Source organism: Polyodon spathula, chromosome 11 (assembly GCF_017654505.1).
Source record: "Polyodon spathula isolate WHYD16114869_AA chromosome 11, ASM1765450v1, whole genome shotgun sequence".
Lineage (NCBI taxonomy): Eukaryota > Metazoa > Chordata > Actinopteri > Acipenseriformes > Polyodontidae > Polyodon > Polyodon spathula.
Window position 1 is genome coordinate 8,247,684 of NC_054544.1, and position 25,303 is coordinate 8,272,986.

At 34.8% G+C, this 25,303-nt stretch overlaps 1 protein-coding gene across 4 annotated transcripts in view; it reads right to left on the reverse strand.

Annotated features, from left to right (window-relative positions):
* LOC121323252 (rho GTPase-activating protein 15-like) overlaps nt 1-25,303 on the reverse strand; it is a 200,223-nt gene that overhangs the window by 89,624 nt on the left and 85,296 nt on the right. For all 4 annotated transcript variants that reach the window (XM_041264200.1, XM_041264197.1, XM_041264199.1 and 1 more), the window contains exons 12-13: nt 21,162-21,239; nt 3,635-3,769 (exon numbers count right to left, since the gene is read on the reverse strand). In XM_041264200.1, coding sequence (XP_041120134.1) covers nt 3,635-3,769; nt 21,162-21,239 — 213 coding nt within the window. The remainder of the gene's footprint in view (nt 1-3,634; nt 3,770-21,161; nt 21,240-25,303) is intronic.

Here is a 25,303-nt window from a genome sequence, read left to right on the forward strand (position 1 = left end):
GCCTTAGGCCAGAAGGTAACCTTTTTGTTACAGTTTCTAGCAGATATTCAGACTAGGGGTTTCCTGCAAATAAACAAATAAAATGGGTTCAGATTTTCAGACCTTCTTTTTGCCATTTGGTCATCAGTGTAATCAGGAGCCTGTTTCTGTATCCCAAATGCGTAAATGGAAATACGAAAGGTCTTACGACAAGTTACCACATCCAATTACGAACACTTATCACACGTTTCTATATTCCATATGAATCGAATTTGCTTTCGAATTTAAATACGAAAGATAGCCTCGGATACCTTGATCATTCTATATGTGAAACTGCATGGGTAAAATGGTAAAAGGCATGGTATAGAAAATTGTTTCATTATCTTTTTATTATTATAATTGCACTTAACAGTAACAAAACCATTTGAACAATTTGATTTGCATTTTGCATACAAATCATCTATAATTCACATAGTAGAATTTTGCCAAAGGTATAATAAAGGTCGATTACTTGAGTAGAGTGTTTCTTATTATAGATTGCTAAACTTAAAACTATTTATTAATTAACCTGTCAATGAATGAACTGCAAAGACAGGCAACAACCAGCACACCTGCAAAACATTTTGTAAGACATTATATGAGGATGCCAATAATTAAGGGCCATTGTGGGTTGAAGTAGGAGAATCAGTGGTTCCAACTGTTGGTGAACAATGGCTAAGGTGTCATCTAATAGAAACATTATGGCAAAGTGAGTTTATTTGTTTTATTCAAAGAAGTGAAAGCCACAAGGACCTACTGTTTGCAAAACTTGGCGGCCATGTAACATCTACTGCAAAGACAGTTCAATGGACTGAAATTGCTACTAAATGAGTGCTCCGAGTGAAGGAAGGAGGGACCATATCCTGAGAACAGTCTAAAAAAAATGGGCTGATTATAGCAGCTGCACGAGAAGAAAATACGTACAGTGGAGACATGAGTGCGACAAAGCAGCTGGCGGCCCCACCTTCCTCTCCAGTGGTTTAAGCAGCACAGTTGGCCCTTATAAATGCATCATGTGTACAGTCCATCCATTTAGCAACAACATGTCTTATAATGAGATCACCGTTGCCTATAATCTCCACATTCATAGAGTGGTACTCTTTCCGACACATATAATGATATTCATCCACACTTGCTCCTTTTATTTGAATATGTGTGCCATCCATAGCTCCAATCACATTGGGGAAACCACAAATGGAACAAAAACCTTCCTTGATTGAATGTAATTCCAGTACAGTGGTCCAAGTAATGTAGTCAGAAGCGTGATTTATCAGAGCAGTAGTAACCAATAGAATGACATACTGATGCCTTGCTTAGTGCCAATGTATTGCCATTTTGGAAGGAACTGCTGGCAAGAAAACGTTGTGTAACCAACACTTGAACTTCTGTAGATGGGGCATGATGTCTCTTTGTGTGTCTTTTTACATGCAGCTCAAGCAAGATAAAAAGTTTTTGGATGTCCTTTCTCTTTAAATGGTACTTTGCAATTATTTCCTCATTAGATAGCTTGTCAAAGATTTTATGCACGTCTGTTATTGTAATGTATGTGCGCTGATGTAATAAGCCTGTAATTCTCTTGCTCTGTGTCGTAGGTATACCGCATGCATCAGAAACGCCATTTGATTAGCAACCATATGCAAGAAAGGCGAGAAAACTAGGTGAGACTGACCTTTCATATTTATGTGATGACAAATTTGGTGGTGATAAATTAGGCATGGTTTGGATGTGTTGGTATATGGAAACGCAACTTTTTTCGTAGTTGCAACTTATGATATTGTATCTGCCAGATATGCATTCGTATATGTATATAGAAACAGGCCCTTGGTCTGCTTTGGGAGCTACATAGTTTTGTGCTTATGTTGCAAAAATTTCACAATCAAAAGACTTCACAGTGAATATGCCGTCAGATCCAGTCTCCAGTTTTATGTATTCATGGTTACATGCATTTACTAAGCTAAGAAAATCAAATAAAAAACAAGTAGGAATGAATCAGATGACCTGATATGCAAATAAATTAGTGATGTGTCGTGTTTGAGGAGCATTATCTTTCTTGCCTGGCAAAATATCCAAAAAACCACAGTGCAAACTGCACGGCAGGAGTTTTTGTACGTCAGTCACCAACAAATAACCACGTGATCAATAAAGGGAAAAGTCTTGCCATCCTTAAATAACACAGAATGTCTATTTTATAACTTTCTTTCCCTGTAATACTGTAATAAATAAGTTGCTGTGAATATAAAACTGCATGAAAATTATAAACATGAGACATTTCAGAACGTAGGTTTAAGATGCTATCCAAACAGGTTATTACAAAGCAAAACTATTAATCATTATATTTAAAGGGATTTCAATCTATTCAGTCAACAAATCTTGTGAAGTACCTGGAAGAAGACAGCACCAGTCTCTAAAATGTTTTCTTTTAACTATTCATTGCTCTACAAGATGCATCTAAAGTATACTGAGAATCTGTTAGAAAAGATCAACATGTCACTTTTATTTTACATATTTATTGAAATAATTTATTGAATATTTAAATGAATGAAAAGTTTATATGAGGAGCAGCAAGAATATCAAGGTGGGAAAGGATGACTCACACAGTTTTTTTTTTTTTTGTGGTGAACAGAGTTTGTGAGTGACTTATTCAGATTCTTTCGATGTCTATATATAAAAAATTTTATGTAAAATTTAAATTTAACTGTATAAGTTTCACAAACAATAATGCCCCCGAAATAGAGATATATATATATATATATATATATATATATATATATATATATATATATATATATATATATATATATATATATATATGAATGATTTGACATTTCTATGATGTTATTATGTTAAGCTGATCAATACTTGCATATGGTGCTTGCAAGTCTGGTATTTTTATTCCAAAAGAAAATATTTACTTGAATTAAGCTTGATTTGTTTCGGTTTTATTAACAGCAATAATAGAAATGTCCTGATGCTGATTAAACTGAGTCATTAAACAGCTGACAGGTTGGTGAGTCAGAGCTAGCAACATCTGTATAGCAATACTGAAACTTTTATTACAGTAAATGTAATAGCTTTGACAGGACATTCTCCAGATGCACTCCAAAATGCTATCTGTAGCAATGTATGTAATAGAAAAACACAAAAGTGAGAAGGTTCAAGTTTGTTTATAGTTCTCAGAACTTTATTTTCATTTTGCAAAATTATTATTTTTTTCAAAGTTTCTAATTGAACATTGATAAAATATGACCCTGATAAAATATATATATATATATATATATATATATATATATATATATATATATATATATATATATATATATATATATATATATATGCAAAAACAAGAAAAGTTATGACTTAACATTGGCTTGGCAGTCGGAGGACACAGTGGCTACCTGAATGACACCTATGATAGGGACAAGCAGACTGTTTAATATTACACTAGAACCCATTTAAAAGATGGAAAAATAATAATTATCGGAATAGTATCTGCATCTCACACAAATATTGTTTAGATATTACAAATATCTGTATTTCGCCACAAATGTTGTTTGCTCTCCTAACTGTTTCAATTACTAGAGATATTTAAGAAAAAACAAAAAAGAAATATACTTACTTATTGCCTCAACAAACGGCTCGAAGAAGCAGAATGGGAACAGTGGCTCTGGCAGCTCTCGAAAAAACATCTTGAGCGCTCCGGTGACAACGTGGATGTCCTCCCACTGGCTGTCGTCCAAATTCAGCTTCTCTTCTGGGAAAACACGAGGAGAAATGGAACAACTGGTTTTAATGAAACAATTACAAGACACTAATTATTATGTTAATGTTTGCCTACTATCATCAGCATCCGTTAACAGCCTTCTGTACCTAGAGGTTTAGCGCAGTGTGGGTTTTCTTTCAGGAAAGGGAACATTTTTCAATAGAACACCATCTGTAAGAATGTGCCAAACTAAATAAAAAAAGAGACGCACAGAGCTGCAACCATTGACATAGGATGTCAGGTACATTCATTCCCATAATGCATCAGTAAAGACATTAGTGTCAGGGCAGAAATTATTCAAAGTTATTAGTTTTAGAGGCTAAGGGGGGCTGCATGGTGCAAGAACCAGCCGGCTCAAGAGACTGGCCTGGGGGCCTCACAGAGCCAACACGAGGCATATGCTAAACATGGCTATTGAAAATTAGCTATTACTTTACACATGTTAGCCTTGCCATGTACACAGGAATTATGTTTAACAACCTCTTTTTTCACCAATAATAGTGTCAATTAGGAGTCAAAACGGGGGGAAAAAAAGCAATGTCCTTTCACTAAATATTTTATGTAAGTATGCATATATATATATATATGCCATTTGTAACAGTTGTATTTCCATTCTGCAAAATATTATACAAACCCCTATTGGCCTACACTGCAAAACAACAAACAAGAAACACATTACTTCATTAACAACTAAAGGCAGACCAGGCATGTTTGCTGAGTTGACTCATTATGTTGTCTTAATTTTGTCTACAGCACATTTGTTTTGTGTTATTTTGCCAAAATTTATAATTATCAAAGATAAGAAAACAAGTCTTACTATATGTTGCTCATACATTCACATACACATTTGCATGATTAATATGACATATGCTATTTCCCAATGATTCTTGTTAAATGAAATGAAAAAAGAGAATAGTACTATGTATGTACTGTATGTATTATGTAAATACAATGGAAAGTCATTGAAAGGTTAAATGACATACTGTATCATTCTTAACCTTCTTAGTAAAAACAATGAGAGTTTATGACCATCTTTAAATTACTTAATATTGTATATTATTTCAACATCAAATACTTTGTACACATACATATAACATAAAACTGGAACATTATTATTCTGCAGCTTGAGATAGTTGTGTTTCAACTCTTTACTCATACATGGAACTTTATATGCTACTAGGATATTGTTTCTCATTGTATTAATCATGATTCTGTTAAACACTGGGTAGTAGATGCTTTCAGTGAAAGTAGAACACTGGTTTGCTGTTTGCTGTACCAATCAGATCACTTACAATACTGTTACTAGGATACGTAAAGCATTTTAAGTAAATAAAAACAAGTTATCCAAACTTTTCGGAAACCGATTTACTTGTTTGACTGGAAACCTTCAAGTCCCTTTGATTGAAAACAGTTAGCAAAAGCCCCTTTATTGCATTACATGGTATTAATGCAGATTGACTTCATCCTAGAGGGCCAGCTTTGAAAACTCAGCAGCAAACAATGACATCAAGAGCCCAAGGCCTAATGTAGCGTTACTGTCGCTTCGAAGAAAGAGGGGTTTTCATACCAGTGAACGCTGTCAAATATTTGAGATGTCCCTCTCACCATGAAGCTACTCCCCCTGTGCTACTCCTTTTCAAACAATTGAGTTTCATCTTGATCAAATCACTTTCCTCCCAGCCTCCTACCAAACTTTCCATAATAGGCCGTCATTCTGTACAGCTGGTTTTCTTCCCATGCTTACCCTTCCTAGTGTGATTTTTTAAAGATACAGTTTGTGTGGGCTCCAGGTTCCCATAGTACAACAAGTCTAACTCCAGTGTTTTAGACAGTGTGTTTCTTCCTTTTTTTATATAGCAATTAACAATACAATAAATAGTCCTTAAGGGTCTCAGCATTTAACTATTAACTAGAAGTAATTCACAGAACAGCATGTTTTGTCTTTGGCAATCCCAAGCATTGGCCACATATATAGAAAAACCTGTGTAGATACACAGAGAAATAGTTTATAATGTTTTTATTTGGCGATTTATACTGTCGTGCTTTATATGCCTATTGATACCAATATAAGAGACATTTAACAATTCACAGCATCAGTGTTACAGATTCAACTATTTTTCTTTTCCATTTTCTTCTTATTTGTTTTGTATTATTATGACTCATATGTCTAACAACGTGAGTCTAACAAATTGATTACATATTGTATTTTTCCAATGCTTACTTCATTCATGAAAAAGTAAATACATAGCCAAAACTTTAATGTATAAAGCATAAGGCTTTTTATTAAATTTAAGATTTAACGTTCATCCAGAAACATGTCCTGATGTTTTGCAGTAAGAGAAAAAAGTGGCCAACCCTCTGTGCATTAGGAATTTATTTTCAATCAATATTTGTCATCACCTTTTCAGCATCAATTACTGCTCTTTCACTATGAAATTTGAATATGGCTTCCTAATTCTAAGAATCTGAAGTTCTTCAAAATGCAACTGAGTACCAAAAAGTGTTAAAATTGGTATCAGGGTGTGTTTGTCTGTTCACCACAAAAAATAACTATGTGAGTCACCCTCTCCCACCTTGATATCCTTGTTGCACAGTTTATATTATGTGTTTTCTGTAAAAAAAAAAAAAAAAAAAAAAACACCCAAAGATGTGCGCTGATGTTTGAAACAAACCATTTTTATATTTTAAGACACTTTCTCTAGAGCTAAAATATTGTTCAAGGCTAATGATATTTAAATGAGTTGAATTACATTTTTTAAAAAGGGACTACACGTGAAATCTTAAGAAAAAGGATCATACATATAACTATAAAAATGTGTATTTTTTTCTGAAAAAAATGACAATATCTTTATTAAGCTTACTTAATATATTCCAAGCCCTACTTCTATGCCATGAATGTACAGAACTATTATGAAAGTTACTTTGAAAATGTATATTTATAGAAAATGCTGGTCTTTTTTTGTGCAAGTCGGCTAGCTGTAGTTACTGTACGGCATTAATAAAGTAAAAGAGATTAAAGGAAAGAGATTTGTCTCATTTTTACGGCCCTGCTACATGATACAATGGGCAACCAGCCGTTCAATTAGTTACCAATCCTAGAGTGACTGCTTGACAGGTCCTATTAATTGTTAATCCAACGATAACTGTTGCATCGGATAATTAATCATATTCAATCACTAAACAAAGACCCACTTGGACAAAATACCATTCTGGAATGTTTGATGAGCAGCGTTCTCTACAAAAAAGTATGGCACAATGCTTAGAAACATTCTCATACATAAAACTAATCTGCAGGTTCAAAACACATTTAATCTTCATTTAGCCTATCTACCTTGATGGTTTAAAAAATCTGATTGCATAACTTGTCTCCATTTTACTGCATGAATAATAGAAATCCCATGGTTGAGATCTCTCATGTTAATTTAGCATTCCATGAAATTCAGAGGAACGGGTCCAGGGTCAAGTATCATTCATCATTAAATGGAGTGGCATTTTCTCCACTTCATATAGCAGCTGGTAGAATAGAAAGAAAAAGGTATTCTTTGCAAGAACAGAGAACAGAGAACAAATCAGACTCTGTGGAAAAGAATACTAATAAAAAAAAAAAAAAAAAAAAAAAAAAACAAGGTGCCACTATGTCAGAATTGTAATGCATGCAAATCTGGTGATGTCATTCTTCCATGACCCCAGAAATCACAAGACACACATTCTTAAAGCTGGATGTCTTGGATAAGTCAGTACCACTTTTCACAGAAATGAATTACTTAGCCATGACCCATAAGCTAATTTTCGTACTCCTAAATTATGATTTATATCTGTCTTCTATCTCTGTGCGCAGGGTTTTACTTGTAACAAGAACATCCCTTGTTCACTTGAAAAGTCCTTCAGGCAAGAATTGCTCATAGATGCCAAATTAGATCATTTTGTAACGTCGACGACACAGTCTCAAGATTTTTCAACAAAAGCATGGCCTGGGTTGCCCTTTACATGGAATTTAAAAAGGTTGTTTTTCAGCATATATATCAGATTTATTTATTTTAAAGTATATCTTGAATGCAGTGTTATTCACATTGCTTTTCTAAAATTCTTGATTTTGAAACCACACCATGAAAGTAGAATTTCTAAGTTTTAGAAGCTGTTTTTAGCAAGCCCTATGCTTTGCTTCCCAACATTTTTTAATTGTAAGACCTATATGCAAAGCAGACAAATGTTTTGACACAAAGCAATCAACATAAAGGTTTAAAAAAAAAAAAAAAAAAAATAGAACAAAACACATTTCTGTTTGAATCACATGAGACTAATCAAGTGTAGGGGTGTTCAAATAGCTACTGATTTAAGCTGTTCTTGAAACTGTTTTTGAAAGCAACAAGCATGTGTTGTGTCTCCTTAATGTGCCAATATATATATATATATATATATATATATATATATATATATATATATATATATATATATATATATATATATATATATATATATATATATATATATATATATATATATATATATATACAGTGAACTGTTTGTCAATTTATTTTTTATGAACAATGTGACAAAAAGTGGTACATCTTGAAATGTATACTGAGTGGTGTATGCACACACATCTTTTCTTTTCTTCTGCCTAATTTGTATCTGCAATCTATTTCATAAAAGCCCTACAAACTAATGGTGCTATCTCACCTCACACCTTCTACAAAGCAAATCTGTATGATGTTGGATTTTCTAAATGGTAGGATTTGATGCGATCTTAAAACAACATTGGTGGTACAGTTGTAAAATAGCTGCGTTATAATCCTGTTCTTGAGGGTTAAGTTCCAGTCTCTTATATTATAAATGTTATATTTCATTATTTTTCAGAAAGCAAACGTGTTCTCATTTGACTTACCAGGTTGCCTGTGTTAAAATTATATGTGTAACAAAATCTAGATTTGTACCACGTACTATGGGGTTGGCTGTACCCTACAAAATAGTCACATTGTGACTATACCAACACCACTGCTTTACAGAATGCTACCTTTTAAAAGCAAAAGATTCAAAACAAGATTACAATAGTGAGTGAGAGAGCTGCCTTCATGACGCAATTGATTCACAAACTAAATGGTACGTGCTAAACCTACAGCACACATGCACAGCACTCCTAGTATAATAATCTGCAACTTATGTTTTTACTTTTTTTGATATACTGTGCTGTACAATTTTGCTGTACAGTGGTTAACTGTATTTCTTTTTAAACATTTATTTTACTAAACATTTGCCTCAAATGTGTATCTATTTTTATCTACATTAAACAAACATTGTAGAATAATCCCACCCCAATTAAACTGCAACGATGCCCATCTCAGGCTATAGACAGGCTTGTTTTAAACCCTCTGAAAAAACAGCTAAATCGACATTTTTATTGTATTGCAAAGGTATGCCAATATGTGTCCCTTTTCATTCACATGTCATTCGGCAAATGGAGTTTGATCCAAACATACTCACTTCATCGCACCTATTATTTCCCACCTGACCCTACTGAGGAACTGGGGTTCATTTAAAGCCTTCTAGAATAATACGGAACTCTAATCATCAAGTCATCATGCTGTTTAACAAGAATATACCAAAAGATACAGTTTCTAAGCATTTATTCCCTACTTACATTATGGATAAGTCAGTGCTCTAAAAACAATAAGATCTTCTACTGGTTAGACATGTAGCTTTTAATGAACTGAAGATAGTCTATTTTTCCTCTGAACATTAGCATGAAATATGATTACATCATCTGATGTGAAGAGATGTTGTTAAATGTATTGGCTATGCAATGCATGGCTCTGACAGACTGTCCCTGTTTCTTGTTGTCCATCTCCTTTTTAGATACATCATCCTTTTTATGAATGTATCAATCTATACATTGTCAGCTACGGATGTCTTTCAAACACCAGTGCCCCCTAGTTGTCATTTTTGGGGTCAGTCAACAGGGTCAGATTCCTCAACTGTGAAGAAAAAGGATCATAATCTTAAAGGGAATATTAACTGTTTCAGTGCCAATGTTGCGCTTGCTCACATATCACATGTAATGGGAAATACAAATGAAATGCCTGATAACATCTTTACAGTTTACAGAAAATAATGTCAGCTTTGGCTGGGAAGTTTGAAAAAAAAAGATACAAATAAAAGGGAGCTTCAAACCAAACCGCCTAGCCAACCCTGACATAATGTCGGATAGGAAAAGTCAGAAACACACAAAAAAGAATTAGTGCCAGAACAGTGGGACTTCTCCCTAATTTGACTTGCCCCACAGGTGGCCAGCAGCTGCAACTGAACAGGTTACTAGGCTGCCTGTAATCCTTAGACTGGACAAAAATTCTATCTGTACTCAAACGAACAATATCTAGTGATACTCAGGTCTAAAAATAAGACATTCATTTTTTGGCATCGATTGAAGTAACTCTCCACACCAGGCAAAGACAGTAGGCTTTTTGTCTCAATGTCTGCATATCAAGATGGGGGCTATCTGAATCCTAGAATCAAAGAAAGCCCTGTGTGTCAGTCTGTGGCCAATTCCTTTTTATGTATTCATTGCTGCCCTGCAGCCAAGACTGAAGGCCTGTTCGAGTCTATATGCTTGTTTGACTGTCATAAACAATACATGACTAATTCAGAGACTAGATCTGAAATATCAGTGGTGTTTTATTTATAGTTTCAGAGGCCTGTTTTCAGAAGTTCTGAAGTAGCACAGTTTCCTTGTATAAAAATGGTAATGAGATGCTTCATTTACTTTTAACTTGGCACAGACGCTTTGTTATGTAACTCTAGATTTCCACTAAAGAGAATACATTTAAAAAAATGGTTCAAATATTTTTCATCATGAAACGGCTGTTGAAAGTGATTGTTTCCCTGATAAAATCACTTCTATTTTATCTTAGTCTCTCCTGAAATGAGGGGTTTCAGTAAAATTATAGACGGTGACAGAAACACAACAATACACAACACACCATTATAGATGGCATCCAACTCAACAATGTTATTTCACAAAGGCCAAAAGAACAAAGTGTGGGATAGTGCAAATGTAAAGTTGCAGTGGTCAGTCACAGGAGACTGAAGCAGAGGTCATATGCTTTTTGTTTTTAAATAATTCATTATTGCCGTTCCCCTCCATAATAAGAACCAGAATAACGATCACATCCAAGGTAAAGGTAACCTACCGTAAAACTTCAAATAATTGGAGGTCTCAAATAATCGCCTGTCTCCAATATGCGCTGGGTCTGCTGGCAAATATTATAAATAAACGCCAGGTCTCTATTAAACACTGGGTCTCTGGCATTGCCATTGACACTCAGCAAGATGAGGATTAACTTGAGTGTAATGAACTGCTAATAAGGGTCAGTGATGAAAGTGACTCTCAGGATTAATAAATAATAATAGAAAATGTAATTTAAGGTAGGTTACATGTAATTCAGTTTAATGCAGTTATTAAAAGTTTTGATAATTTTAAGTGTGCTGAAAGTACAAGTACAAACTTCTTGATGTATTGTAACATGTATTGTTGTATTAACAATGTACAAGTTTGAGATTAAACAATACATTATTTTGTATAATTCTACTTACTGCTTTTATTGCTCATTTTTAAAAACATTTTAGAAGTTTGCATTATTATTATTATTATTATTATTATTATTATTATTATTATTATTATTATTATTATTATTATTATTATTATTATTAATAATGACAACAATCGTCGATCCAATTGCTTTTTTAAATACAAATGCGTACTTCTGCTTGTTCATTTTCCAACATTTTTCATACTGTGTCCTTGTTCACCAGTGCATATAAAAAGACAGTAATAACACTTTCGTTTTATACTTGGGTGTATACAATGTCATTTTTTTATAAAACAAAACTTACTTAGTTCCCACTGACACACAACCTTTTAACAAAGTTGCCGGAATGTTTAAATTGAGTTACAATGTTGCTACAAGGTTGTGTGTTAGCAGCGTCTCAATGAAGCATGAAGCATGTAAAGCTCGTGATCTAATATAGACGTGGTCTCAAATAATCGTGGTTCTCCAATACTCTCTGGATCTGCTGGCAAATACTGTAAATAAATGCCAGAGGCATTTAATTGAAGTTTTACGGTATTGCAAATGTCTTCCATTTTACTTAAACTTTTGTAAACTGAACCAAAGAAACAACATTCTCAAAAATAAAACATTGACAAACAGCACATTTCTACTGCCCTTGCTTTGAAGAATAATGGGCTTCCCATGAAATAACGAACCAGCAACCCAACTATAATTATTCTGTGCAAACATTCTGCTTATTTTACCACAATAAAACTTTTCAGCAAATGTCTCATTAACAACAAAGACATTAAAAACTCTTCAGGAAACATATTATGACTAATGGCATGTTCCTTGTTCACTGTTCCACACTGTAGCATGCAGAAATAAGTCACAAATCTTTTGACAGGTTTCTTGCATATTTATATATGTAATAATCAAGTAGCAGCACATGGTTACAAAGGGAATATTCACACACAGACAGAATTATCAACATAAGCCAGTGTAATCATTCTCCAGGTTATCAGATGATGCTTCTCGATTATTTAATTTAAGCAACATTTTGTATATTAAATATCACAGTCCCTTCTATCTATGCATTTAAATACTGCAATTAATCAGATTACATTTTACTTAAGGTATTATGACCTACACATCCTGTATTAGTAGCTAGGTGTCCTTCCATTACAAAAATGAACCAACATCTATGTTCAGGCCAGTATAGAAAACTTCAGCTAAAATATAATGTTTTCCATTTATTCTTGCCAGCTGGTTTCAGCCTTCACTTTACTCACAGGATCCTCATCCTCACCTCTGAAATATAAACTTTATAAGAATGTCATATATCATATTGATGCATGATAATAGATCGCACATAAGGATCAAACAGTGATTTACAGCTTTAATAACTATTTAGATCAAATATACTGTTTGATGGCGCAAAGACATATAGGAAGACAGCTATAAGTAATATTACTCTATTTAAACAAAAAAAAAAAAGTATAAATCTGTAGCTACAGAAAAGAAAGCCCTTGTTATAGAGCAGAACTAAAATAGTCCAAATGGCAGTGTTGACAGCTGGCACAGTTATGGGGGATATTTTCAAGGCACATTATTGCTGAGGATGGATTTAATTCTTGTGATAGAAACTGGAGATTGAAGGCATGCTATTTACAGTATGTGCAGACAGAGTGCTTGAATTCCATACATACACATACAATCCCACATTTCTATTCATCTGTCTCGGTGCTTGGAATTCTCAGTGATCATGTTACCGAAGGAATCTAATTTGTGGCCATTTTGTAGCATGTCCTCATGTACACTAAGAGATTGTTTGAAACTACTTGAGCTATTAGAGAGGGATGAAAGTCAAAATGATTTCTTAGACATTACCAGTCCAGGTCAAGATGTATCCAAGCATTACGTTGACATCATCCACAACTCAAAATCCCTTCAACCTCATGATTTATTAACACAGACACTGATATAGTGTCTTAATACATGATAAGGTACAAGTCAAGACATGGATGACATAACAGTCATAACAGAAAGTCAATTTTGCAAGCTGAACAGCAGTTTGTCCTACACAGGCAGACAGCATGAGTAGCTGGCAGTGGGTACTCTTATTACTCTATTACATTATTGTACTTGCTGGCCAGTAGTACTGGAACTTTAGTAACAATATTGAGATGTGCTGTATTTGAACTATTTTAAAGACACGACTATCCATGCTTGCACATCTTCCTCAGCAACAACTAAAAACACACAAAAGGAAAATATATTTAAAAAATGAACAGCAATGTAAACACTAAAGGAGATACTTCCACCACAATCCATTAATGTCCCCATTTAGTTTCATGTGAGATTATTATTGCAGGTTTATTTAAGTGATAGTGTCTGGCAAGTGTATAAGGCAATGACAGGACTCCTGAATAGATAACTATCAAAGAAAATTCATCTGTTACAGAATCTTACATATTACTACCTAACAACAATCTCCATGGAAGCCATTTAAATACTTGGAGATGCACACCGTAACAATCAGAAGAAGTGGCAATCTGTTTAAGTACTTGGCAGAGTCATTTGCTACCTTTGAAATGTAAGGTTGATAATCGAGATCTTAGCTGAAGTGTTGTTCTGGGTTAAGAGCATAGGTCTGAACTAAAATCAGCTTGTCATAGCGCAAAGGACAAAATTATATGTAAAAATTACATGTAACCCTTTTTAAATAGCTGGCATTTCCATTTTTTATATATCGGTTTTAAACTATTTATTCTTTTATACCCGTATTGCATTGTTTATACCCTGGTTGCATTCAGGTAATATTCACTGGACAAAAAGCCATGGTAACAAAGGTGGAATCACAGCTCCCATCTATGGAGATCAAGGATGGCCCCCAGCTGGGGTAGAGCTGCTACCCCTGCCCCGTTGCCATACCAGCAACAGGACAGATAAGTAATCAATGTTCCCTCTTTCCCCAATACCTGTTTTAGATGTAACCAACAGGGACATCAAGACAGGTCATGCCCATCGGCAATGGAGTGTGTTGTGGAGTCATGCAATTGGGCATCTGAAGCCGGTAAGCGAGGGGAAAATGGTCAGGAGGGGCCTTATATTGTTAATGTAGTTTTAGGAAAGGTGAAAACCCACAAAATAGCGGACACCGGGTGTGGGCAGACCTTAATTAAGGTAACTCTCTTCGTAGGTGTGTCATGGCAGCCACGATGGTTCTTAAAGGGAAACTACCAATGTGTGAAACTACCAATGCGTGTTGCCAATGCTAACTTACGGATGCGAAACATGGTGTAGTGAATAATGAAAGATGTGACTCCTCGCTGCCCATTTTCACTTTAAAAAGGTTTATTGTCCCTTTAAAAACTTGACCCAGAAACATAACTTGCAGGTTAAGCGCAAACACACACTTATTTACAGAGAATAAAAAAAATAAATACGCACAGGGGTGGGGCACCCCGCCACACAGAATTATTAGCTTTACTTGGCTCAATTGTTTTATATAATTTTTAAATTATGTATATATTTTTGACTGACTGGTCCAGTTGACACTCGTCACTTCTCAGAAATCTTTATAAATTATTACTTCTCTTATTCTTCGACACCATAACGCGATTCTTTTATATATATATATATATATAGTGTATATATATATATATTATATATATATATATATATAGATATATATAATATATATATATATATATATATAGTTATATATACCACATGCAAAGTACGTTTCTCTCTGGACCATAACATTTCCTAACAGCAACCAAAAATGCTACATGCATATTATAAAACAAGACATTATCATCTATGGGTTTACTTGAATGGAATTTCCAATGCATTTAGGTTTAAAAAAATATATGTAAACAGAAAACATGAAGAGAAGTGTATTAATAACAAATGAGTTTACTACTGTAATTTCCTTCACCATTTTGCATTGGGAAAAGTAGAAAAGCACCTCAAAACCCCAAAACAAAGTGAGTCATTGCACCTTCATTTTAGATGACATTTCTGCCTAAGATTGTAATTCGATGAATTGGCTGTATTTGATTTTGACCACAACGTGATTTTTTATATGTGTGGTTATTTCAGCAACAAATTGCTAACAATCTGTGGTTAGACCCCAAGCATTAATCAACATTTATACATTTCTGGTTCATCAATAATCTGGTTTATGCTTTCACCACTATTTATAAATTATTTAATTTCAAAGTATTCTAAACTGCAATTTACTTGCAATCATTCAAATCCCAGGTCCACCTGGCTGTTTTTTGTTTAAAGCCCAGAGAGATTTTTTATGAAAGTGGGTTTTGTGTGGAAGAACAGAAAAATGTATACATTTTAAGAACAGTACATCACCCACTATCACTTTAAAGGCATAGTTGTAAATACATTTGACATAATTTCATATTTGGTGCATCTATCTCTCAACGCAGACAGATGCAATATGTCTTAATGTGTCTTAATGTGTCTGTGGAAGGGGTGTGATTATAAAGTAAATTAACAATACTGAAGTGCCTTCACTTATTTTTTCAATTAAAACCTTGTTAAACGATTGCACAGACAGTAATGGCGGCTCTGCAAAGCACTGATCAAGACAGCGTTCCTGGAATTTTTACCCTTCTAACCATTAATTACACAGACATTTTCCTCATCTGTAAATTTTTCTGCATTGCTTTTTACAAGAAGGCATTTTCCCTTGAATCACTTAATCTTTCTTGTTTAGGGTGACCATTAAAACCGTTCTAATATTTTCTGACTTTAATTAAAATGTATTAGCAATAAAATGCTATCTGAGATTCCCTTTTTCATTTGTGTCATTAGTATATATATACACAGGGAACAATAACAAGTCTGGCAGTTGCAAACGCTCAGAAATTACAAGCACTTGGTCAACATGTTTTTGAAGTTTTTATTGAAACACTAATTGGATCTTGGAAGTGTTTTCAGTACTATGTATGACTTGCTTGAGCCATAATTTGATTATGAGTATCAAAAGATTTTAAATATAATATTAATATAATTCACAATTTTGGCAGCTTTTAAAATGTCCTGCAATTTCAATGAATGCATTACTACTGTATCATAAAAAAAACAAAAATAAAACCAGCAACTGTATAAACTAAAAATAATTTTAACTACAATATTCTATTTTTCAGGGCCGGTATGGGTACAGGGATATTTTCTACATTTTAAGGCTCCAGTGATGTTTCTAAATAATTGTCCCCCAAATTTGAATGCAGTTAGAAGCAGTCATTTGATGGAGAATATCTTTCCAAGCTTCCTAGAAAACCAGCATGAGTCTGTTCCCAATGCACACATGTTATTACCTGCTGCTTTACAAGCAACCATGACCTTCATTTACTGTGCAAGTTGCAAAAAAACTTAATAAACTCAAAAACATTTTTGAGATGGAATACATTTTCAATCTTTGTTTTTTATTAAACATATGGACATATGCTTGCTTCCATGCTTCTGGGTTCTGTCAGGCAATGCAGAACCACAAAGGCAGGTCATCTTATCTTTACATCAAACAGCTAACAGAATATGTTATTATAACATTTTAATACTTATGAACTTATAGCAAAACAATGTGCTCATCTGTAAATGCTAATACACTTACTTCAAGTTATATGATTAACATATATGCAAATCAAAAAAGATATTAACTGTAAAAAACACTTTGGCTAATAAATGAGTAATCCATTAGTCTTATCTTTATGAAAGTTGAACGGGTGTATTCCGTGTGTAATTACAAATAAGTGAGTTATGCCAATTAGTAAATATTTACATATGCTTTTGACGCTGAACAAAAAAATAAAGAAATAAAACGGAGTAAAGTACATTCAACAGCCCCAGTAAATCATTTAATCACACTACATATCCTAGTTGTTGTAATCCAATTTAAATAATGTTACATTACAAGTAGTGTTTCAGTGTCATTGTGTTTACTGTATATCACCAGATGAATCCCCGTCGTTGTATTTTACTTGCAGTTTACTGTTCTATACTTTAATTGTTATAAAAACAATTTCACTCCTGAAACAATTGTGAAAACTTTGAAACTGTGGCACCCCATTTTAGGGGGTACCACAGTCCCCGCTGTATAATTTCTTTGTGTTTCTATGTTTCCACTACAAAGCAGATTGCAGCCTAAACCAGTACAGACACTTAAAAAGTATACCAATCAACATCTCTAGCATTGTGTGGCATGGCAATTCATTTTGTTAACAAATAAACTGTTTTATACAGTGTTTAATTCCTCTCTTCTCTGCAACAGATTAATCAGATGAACTGCATAAAAAGGCATTCTGAAAAATAGACTATTAAGTGTCACATTCTTTTCTAAAACCAGCATAACATACATTATCATTTATAACCAGGTGTGGATAGTATCAGTCTTTACAGCTCTCCTTAAAAACGTACAGCAACCGCATTCTTAAGATTTGACGTGGGAATCTGTGTGTATTGGACTATTTATGACAATGAATAGAATATTCAGACTGCTAAAAAATAAATAGTTGTGTTTTCAAAGAAACAACCATATCAGTAAAAGTACTTAATGTTGAAATCTAACAGGATAAAGACAGACCAAAGCAATAAAAACTAGGAACACTGAATTTCCAAATAACAGGGCTGACAATAGAAGCCCACACAGTTCTATGTAAAACCTACTGAAAACCAATGTGGATTTTGCTGATCGAGTTCGATTTACCATTAATTAATTTCTTACCTTTTCAGTAATGCCACAGAATCATGTTGTTCACTGTTTTATAGAAAACTTTCCTTTCAATTTTATGTTACTGAAGCTGTGTAAGGACACTATAACAGGGAGAGATCTGTGCTGACTCTGCTGGCGTGTTCACGGGCTGCAGGAAGAGGGCGACAGTCATCCAACAACCGCCTGTGAGACATGGCAGTGACACGGGGAGGTGGGAAAGTGGGTGTGTGGACTTTCCCTCTCTGAATGGCTGAGAGGCGAGTCTTGGCAGATTGCTAGCCCTATAAAAAAATGCTCTGCTGTTTCCTCAGGTCTGCCCACTTAGGCGCAACGAGAGTGCGGAAGCTCTGATCCAGGATCGGGAATCAGGCGAAACAAAGAGTTGCATAGAGAGACAGAGAGAGCGGGGAACCCTTGGGCAGACCCCGGCGTATTGTGACAGAACAGGCTAGCTAGCCTACAGAGTAGGACGGTGATCTGGGTCGTGCAGGTAGCGAAGACCGGGATAACGCTGCCGAGTGCAGCACCTTTTATTTGTAGTTTTATTACTGTTTTATTTTCCATTGTTCTTTTCGCCTTCTGTTTTCATTATTATTTCTTTGAGCACCTGCGAGTGCACTTGCTGTTCAAGTACCAGCTGTGGTATTTCCGTGGTGCTGTCTATCATCGTTGATAGGCAGCCCACGGTCAACAGTGCCCTCTGCCGGAAAAAGCAAGAACTGTTTGCAAATAAAACTGGGCACCTGTGTGGTGTTTTCAAGCACACCTGTCTGTCTCCTAGTCAGTGAATTACCCACACCCCTTCCACAGACACATTAAGACATATTGCATCTGTCTGCGTTGAGAGATAGATGCAACATTCATATTCAGATGGTAACAAATACTGAACTAAGAAATATAATCAAACATTTTGGCCAATGCCTTCATCAGTATTTTGGGTTCTGCAGCATTGATGTCCAGTGGTTTTAGAAAAGGGTTTGTAACCAGGGGGTCCCCGGTTCAAATCCCAGCTCACTCACTGACTCACTGTGTGACCCTGAGCAAGTCACTGAACCTCTTTATGCTCCATCTTTCATGAGACATTGTTCTAAGTGACTCTGCAGCGGATGGATAATTCACACACCCTAGTCTCTGTAAGTCACCTTGGATAAAGGTGTCTGCTAAATAAATAAATAAATAATATGCTAAATTAAGAAAATGTGCTCATAATATGCTGTTTAGCAAAAAACACAACATACTTTTTTTACCTATTTTGGTACAGTCATCTCCAACTAAGAGCACACGTCTTAGGAAGCAAGCGAATCGTTCTCTTAGCTAAAGTATTCTCTAAAACAGTATTACTTGTCATGACGCATGTGCATCAACATATGAAATGAACAGAATAAGTAAGAGAAAAGCAATTTGCAAGTGTATGTTAATAAACGATAATAATAAACTAGCGGTCAAACTAAATTAACACCGTACCCCTACACACGTTAAAAAATGCAGCAGTAGCTCTAGATGAATTATGAATACATGTACAGGAGAAATATTTAAGACATGCACAAAATTATTTAACAGAATGGTGAAGCAACTCACCAGAACGGACAACACCAAATTGCTTGTGCCTTGTGTCTGATTCAGGTTTCTTTCAAGAGCTCGAACAAATTCTCACTTTCTGTAGCAAGAGAAACAGCTGTGCGTTTCACCATTTGTTTACATGCTATTTTGTAGTGATGAGGTTCACGCATGGAAATCAGAATACAAAATGAGCCAATGAACCAATCAATGTGCCTCAAGACATTCTCGCGATGACAAGTCATTCAAAAAGATTGAATAAACCATTTGAATTTTGATGATGATGAGTTATCAGTTACAAAACACTACTGTATCAATTGTGAACGAATCACTATCAGTGCCAAAAAGGTGTTCTTTTAAGCGAAATTCTTGTTCCTTTAGGCAGAGCATTTACAATGGGAAAGAATCTGTTTCACCACAAGGTTATTCTCTTAGCCGAAGTGTTCTTTTAGAAGGTGTTCCTATATGCAACTACTGTATTTGCCTGTAATATCTGTCAAATGTCTTGTGTATAATTCACATTTAAAATGCTAATTATGCTGTCCAAATAGATAAATATATATTTTTTATATATAAAGGTTCCTTTGAACAGAAAATAAGCCCACCCACAAATGAAAGTAAGACCTTGTGATTTTTCAACATGTCTTCATTTTCCTTACACTAAATTCAGAGGCAGGAAGTCTAGGAGTCTGGTTACAGGTATAAGGTACGTCATGAACCTTTTACAAAAAATCTGAACTGTAGTTTCAGAAAGGAGACAGATGCCAAACAAATAGCAAATATACTTTCTGTAACTGGAACTGTTAACAAATCCATTACGTTTATAAATATAAAACACTTACACCCATATGCAATGTGCTTTACTATAGAAGTGTATACCAGTGGTGCTTATAAAGGATAATGACCTGGTAGTTTATTAACATTCTGTGTGTTATTATTCTTAGCAGTCATCAAACCAAACCACATTGTGAGTAAATTAATCAAGTTTCAGAGCAATATTGTATCTGTGGGACAGCTTTCTTTTTAAAACCATATGCATTTATTTATCTATTCAGAGATACCAGGATATATGTGAATGGAGTAATACAGGCAACATATACCCTGCTAAATTATGTATATGTCTTAGCACTGGTTTACTTTTAGAAGTGTATTCTGTGTGCTAATGTTAACCATTTGATATTCACTTATGAAGTCCATCATGAATTGAAACTATAGACTGAATGTCACACTTATGAGTAAATGTTTATGGAGCACTGTAAGTATTCAACAAATGAGGACTATCAACCAACGAATGTGAGTGGGTTGTTTAGGGCCATCTTCTAGAGTGAAATAATCACAGATCTCAATGAACGCTCATCGAGTATTCTGTTTATGTAACAAGTACAATGTATGCAAATTACACAAGTTTCCTACCCATGTTCTTAGGAATAGATTTCCTAAAACATGTTTATATGGATACCAGGCTTTAATTTACATGAAAAACCTGCTTCATTGTATTAATCCTTACAAAAACCCCCATTATTTTAAAGAAATTAAACAAACTTACCCTGATCCACTACAAATCGTAACTTCTGTATAGTGGCCAAGTTACCACTAACTCTGTAAATGCCATCAACTTCCAGACCTGAAAAAAAAACAAAAAAAAACATATATAAGTAATAGCTCAAATAAGTATGTTTCAATTAAATATGTTGCATTCAAAACCTACAAACTGTAAAATAAATTACTCATAGTCACTCAACAATGCAGCAGTTGCACTGAATTTGTTGCATCCAAAAGTGTGTAGCAAAACCTGTTTAACCAGGCATCCTATGGGACCAGAAAAGTGTGCCGAATAATACAGTATACTGGTTTATAGAGGCAGCTATTGTAAAATCTAAAAGAACATACCGTAGTATACCCTGTAATTCAAGGAGTATGTTAATTTAAAATGTTCTCTCCTTTATGTACACAAGTATTTTATTTTTCATCCAGGATTGGATAGCGACCAAACAGGCTGATATATGGGTGGCCAGGTCAGGGGTAAAAGATGGGAATTGAAAGAAAATCTGGGTGTCATCAGAAAATAAATGGTGAGGGAAGTTAAATGAGGAAATGATAGCTTCTAGGGGTGAGGTGTACAGGGAGAATAGTAAAGGTCTGAGGGTAAGTGAGGTTGATAGATATGACTGCAGCCAGACAAGGGGTATGCCAGTGATGCCCAGGCTAGAGAGAGTGGAGAGGAGGATGAGGTGGTCGACAGTGTCAAAAGCAGAGGAAAGATTGAGAAGAATAAGTATAGAAGAAAGTCCAGCATGGACAGCAATACAGACTTGATGCACAGTCATATTTGACTTGTTGCACAGTCATATTTATATTGGCTTTAGACAGACAAGAAATACAAATAATGCAAGATTCCATAATAGACAGGTTGCGCATTGAAGATGCTATACCATTTATTTCAAGAGGGATTTGGTTGGGACCCCAAAATTCTGCCAAAATAGAATGGAGAGTGGCAGTATTACACAGGTTTTACTACATTGTGAATTTGTGTTTTAATAACAATGTTCATCCCATCTTAGCTAAGATGGTGCACAGAATTTATATTGAATCTGCCCCCATGTCTGTCACCTCTGGAGGCCTGGGTTTGAATCAAGTCACAAGTGAAACTTGACTCTCAGAATTCAACTAATGTGGCAGTCTCATGATTGAGTGGTGTTCAGAGCAGAACTGAGGTGTTTGCAGAGCTACAAGGTGGGGACATTGTCCCTCACTTTCAATATCCCTACATTCACAGACACCAAAGATGATAAAATAAATAGAAATAAAAGCAATACATTGCATTCCACTTTATGAATTCATTTATAATTTAAAATTTCAGCACAAATTACTCATAGTAAAAATAATCAAGACAACACAACTCAAAAATAAACTTCTAAAGCTTGAGACATGGTTTGAGTTATACCCCAAACTGTGCTGGAATCACAGACTGACTTTGGACCTAGTGCTGTGGTTGGATTAACATTCCACCTGGATAAATTCCAATATGACGGAAGTAGAAGATGCTCAGAAAATTTCTACAATTATAGTGTTCACGTGCCACTGAATCTCCATTCCAAGAACATGAGGAGCTACAGCCAAACCAGACCAATAAGAGTTGGCAGAGTTGGCCATCCTTTCATTGACCACATGGCCCTCTTTAGATTGGAAGCATTTTATTACTATGGAAATTAACTATGGCTCTGTATAATTTAGCTGAGAATTTTTTTTTTCCTGGTCCTTGTTTTTATAAATAAAATTACAAGATGGAAGACGGGTGAACTGAACTGTGGTTTTACAACAAAACTGTAGAGAATATGTTGTATGTGCTTCACTAAGCAAAAAATAAGGATGAGAACGTTACAAAGAGTACCCACAGTATACATTCAAAGGACACTCACAAAACCAGATGGAAGCTTTCTTATGTCAATCTTTCCATCCAAATGATGGGATGTACAGTATCACCCAGCTAAAATAGCTAATAAACAGCAAAATAAAACAGACCTCAGAAATGCAAAGCAAACAACCCTTTAAACTAGTCCAGTGTTTTAATCAGTCTCTGTCTGTCTCTACTGTATATTTATGCTTAGAGCATTTGGCTGCAGTTCAGATGCCTTCATGCCCTTATTTTAAATAAACCCTTTTGGGTTGGCAGATTAAAGGAATTCTACAGCAATCAGACATGCCACTGGTAATACCTCAATAATTTACAGAGGCCCCTCCTTTATAAGTTGCATTGTTTAGGCATGGCCCGATAATATTTACATCAAAAGGCACAATGAAAAAAGTCAAAATGGTTAAAGGTGTAACAAAACAATGACTTCAAAGAAAAGCACTACACTCACTTCATCGTTTTTCTACTTCATCTGGGTTGATTAAGAATGTGGTAAATTGGATGCCTAAAGCCGCCCAGGCTTTTGAATGTTCTTGGCTAGGCTTGAGAAGTGCAGGCCTCACATTATAGTCTGGGTAACTGAAAGGGGATCTTTTTGAAACGCATATCTCACTCATCACAGAATCAATGGGGAAAACCTTTCCAGTATTTAAGCAAAACACTTGCAAATGCTTTAAGAAATCACAAGAAATTAATTTTCTTTTGAAAAACAAAAATGAAATAAAGATGTATTCCACATGATATGCCTTCCTGTCATCTGCATACCATAAGTTAGCACGCTATTTATAGTTTCAGATCCATTTGATGGCTATCCAACAATGTTCAGGTGATTCTGATTAAGTAAATTGTTGATTAAAGGATGTATCAGATAAGAACAGTAAAGAGAGAGTCTTTTGAAGAAAATAACAATAAATAATTTCCCATTAAATATTCAGTTTGGTTACTTATACACTTTGTAGCTGATTGCTGGCCTCCTTGAATTCAATTAAATTGATTCTAAAGTTTCATTAGTTTAACAAACAATGGTATGTTTTTCATGCTAGTCTTAAAACATTTATAGAAATCTAGATGATTTTTATTAGAGATGTTTGTCAGTATTTTAGTCTTTTGCAAAATCACAAAAAGTTACAGTTGCAGGCAAACCAGTGAGGTTTGAATTTACTTATGTAGTTCAAGGTCCTGTTTTGCAGTAACTTAAATATTGCTGATGCTGAATGTGTACAGTAAGTGACAACAGACTGAGTGTCATTGCTGTCGGAGATCCTTCAGGCAGTGGTTAAACTGAAAAGTAACTAAATGGTACCGGCTTTATTTTTAGTGCCTTCATTTCAAATCACCATCACTGGAATATATGAACCTCAGACATCCTGACAGACTATAATGAAAGTTGTAAAAGCTGGCTAGCTATCTGAAGTGCAATCCTAGAAAGACAGGAATGCTGCTCTCGTGATTAATATTTACACTGAACTACTGCCTAATTTATTTGCCTAAAACAACACATTTATTTAGAGCCTTTTGTTTGTTCTACAATTTAGGCAGCCTTTAAAAATTGTTGACCATCTCTAAAAAATCTCACTTTTTCTCTGTAATTTGAGCCTAATTTGTGATTGAACCTTGAAGATTAAGTGTTAATCGGTCGTGGATATTTCAGTCCATCCCAAAGCAGGTGCTTAATTGTTGAATGGAACACCTAGATTTAATTCAAAACTTAAAGACCTGGTAGGAATATGGCACTGGACTGTTTAATTGTTTAGTTGGCTAAAACACAGCCCTGAACTGGAATGGACTGAAATAGCCAGGGAGGACCACTGATTTAATTCATAGAAGATAATAGGTCCAGTGGGTTAACAGTAGTCTTTCGTCAAGAAAACCCAGATAATCTGTAACAACATTCAATGAGTTTGGTGGTCAACAAAAAGAACACAACACATTTAGTCAATTTGATGCATACCCTATTTAGACTACCAAAATGATGTCCTTTGCGTCATTCACCATCACATTTTGCAAAATGCAGTGATTAAGCACTATAGGGGCTGTGTGAATAGGGTATTTGAAATACCTATGCATTGTATAATGACACAGTTGTACAGCGTCTGATGTTTGTTAATTTATATAAAGAACATTTACACTCTGAAGAAACTGTTAAATCTAAACATACTTATGGGATATGTCTGCCTAATGGTAGATATTAATGAGGTCTTTATATCAGAGCTGCCCATAGGCTCCTTCCTGGGCCTGCCTACTGAGGGATCAAAATAGTCAACCCTGGTTCCACG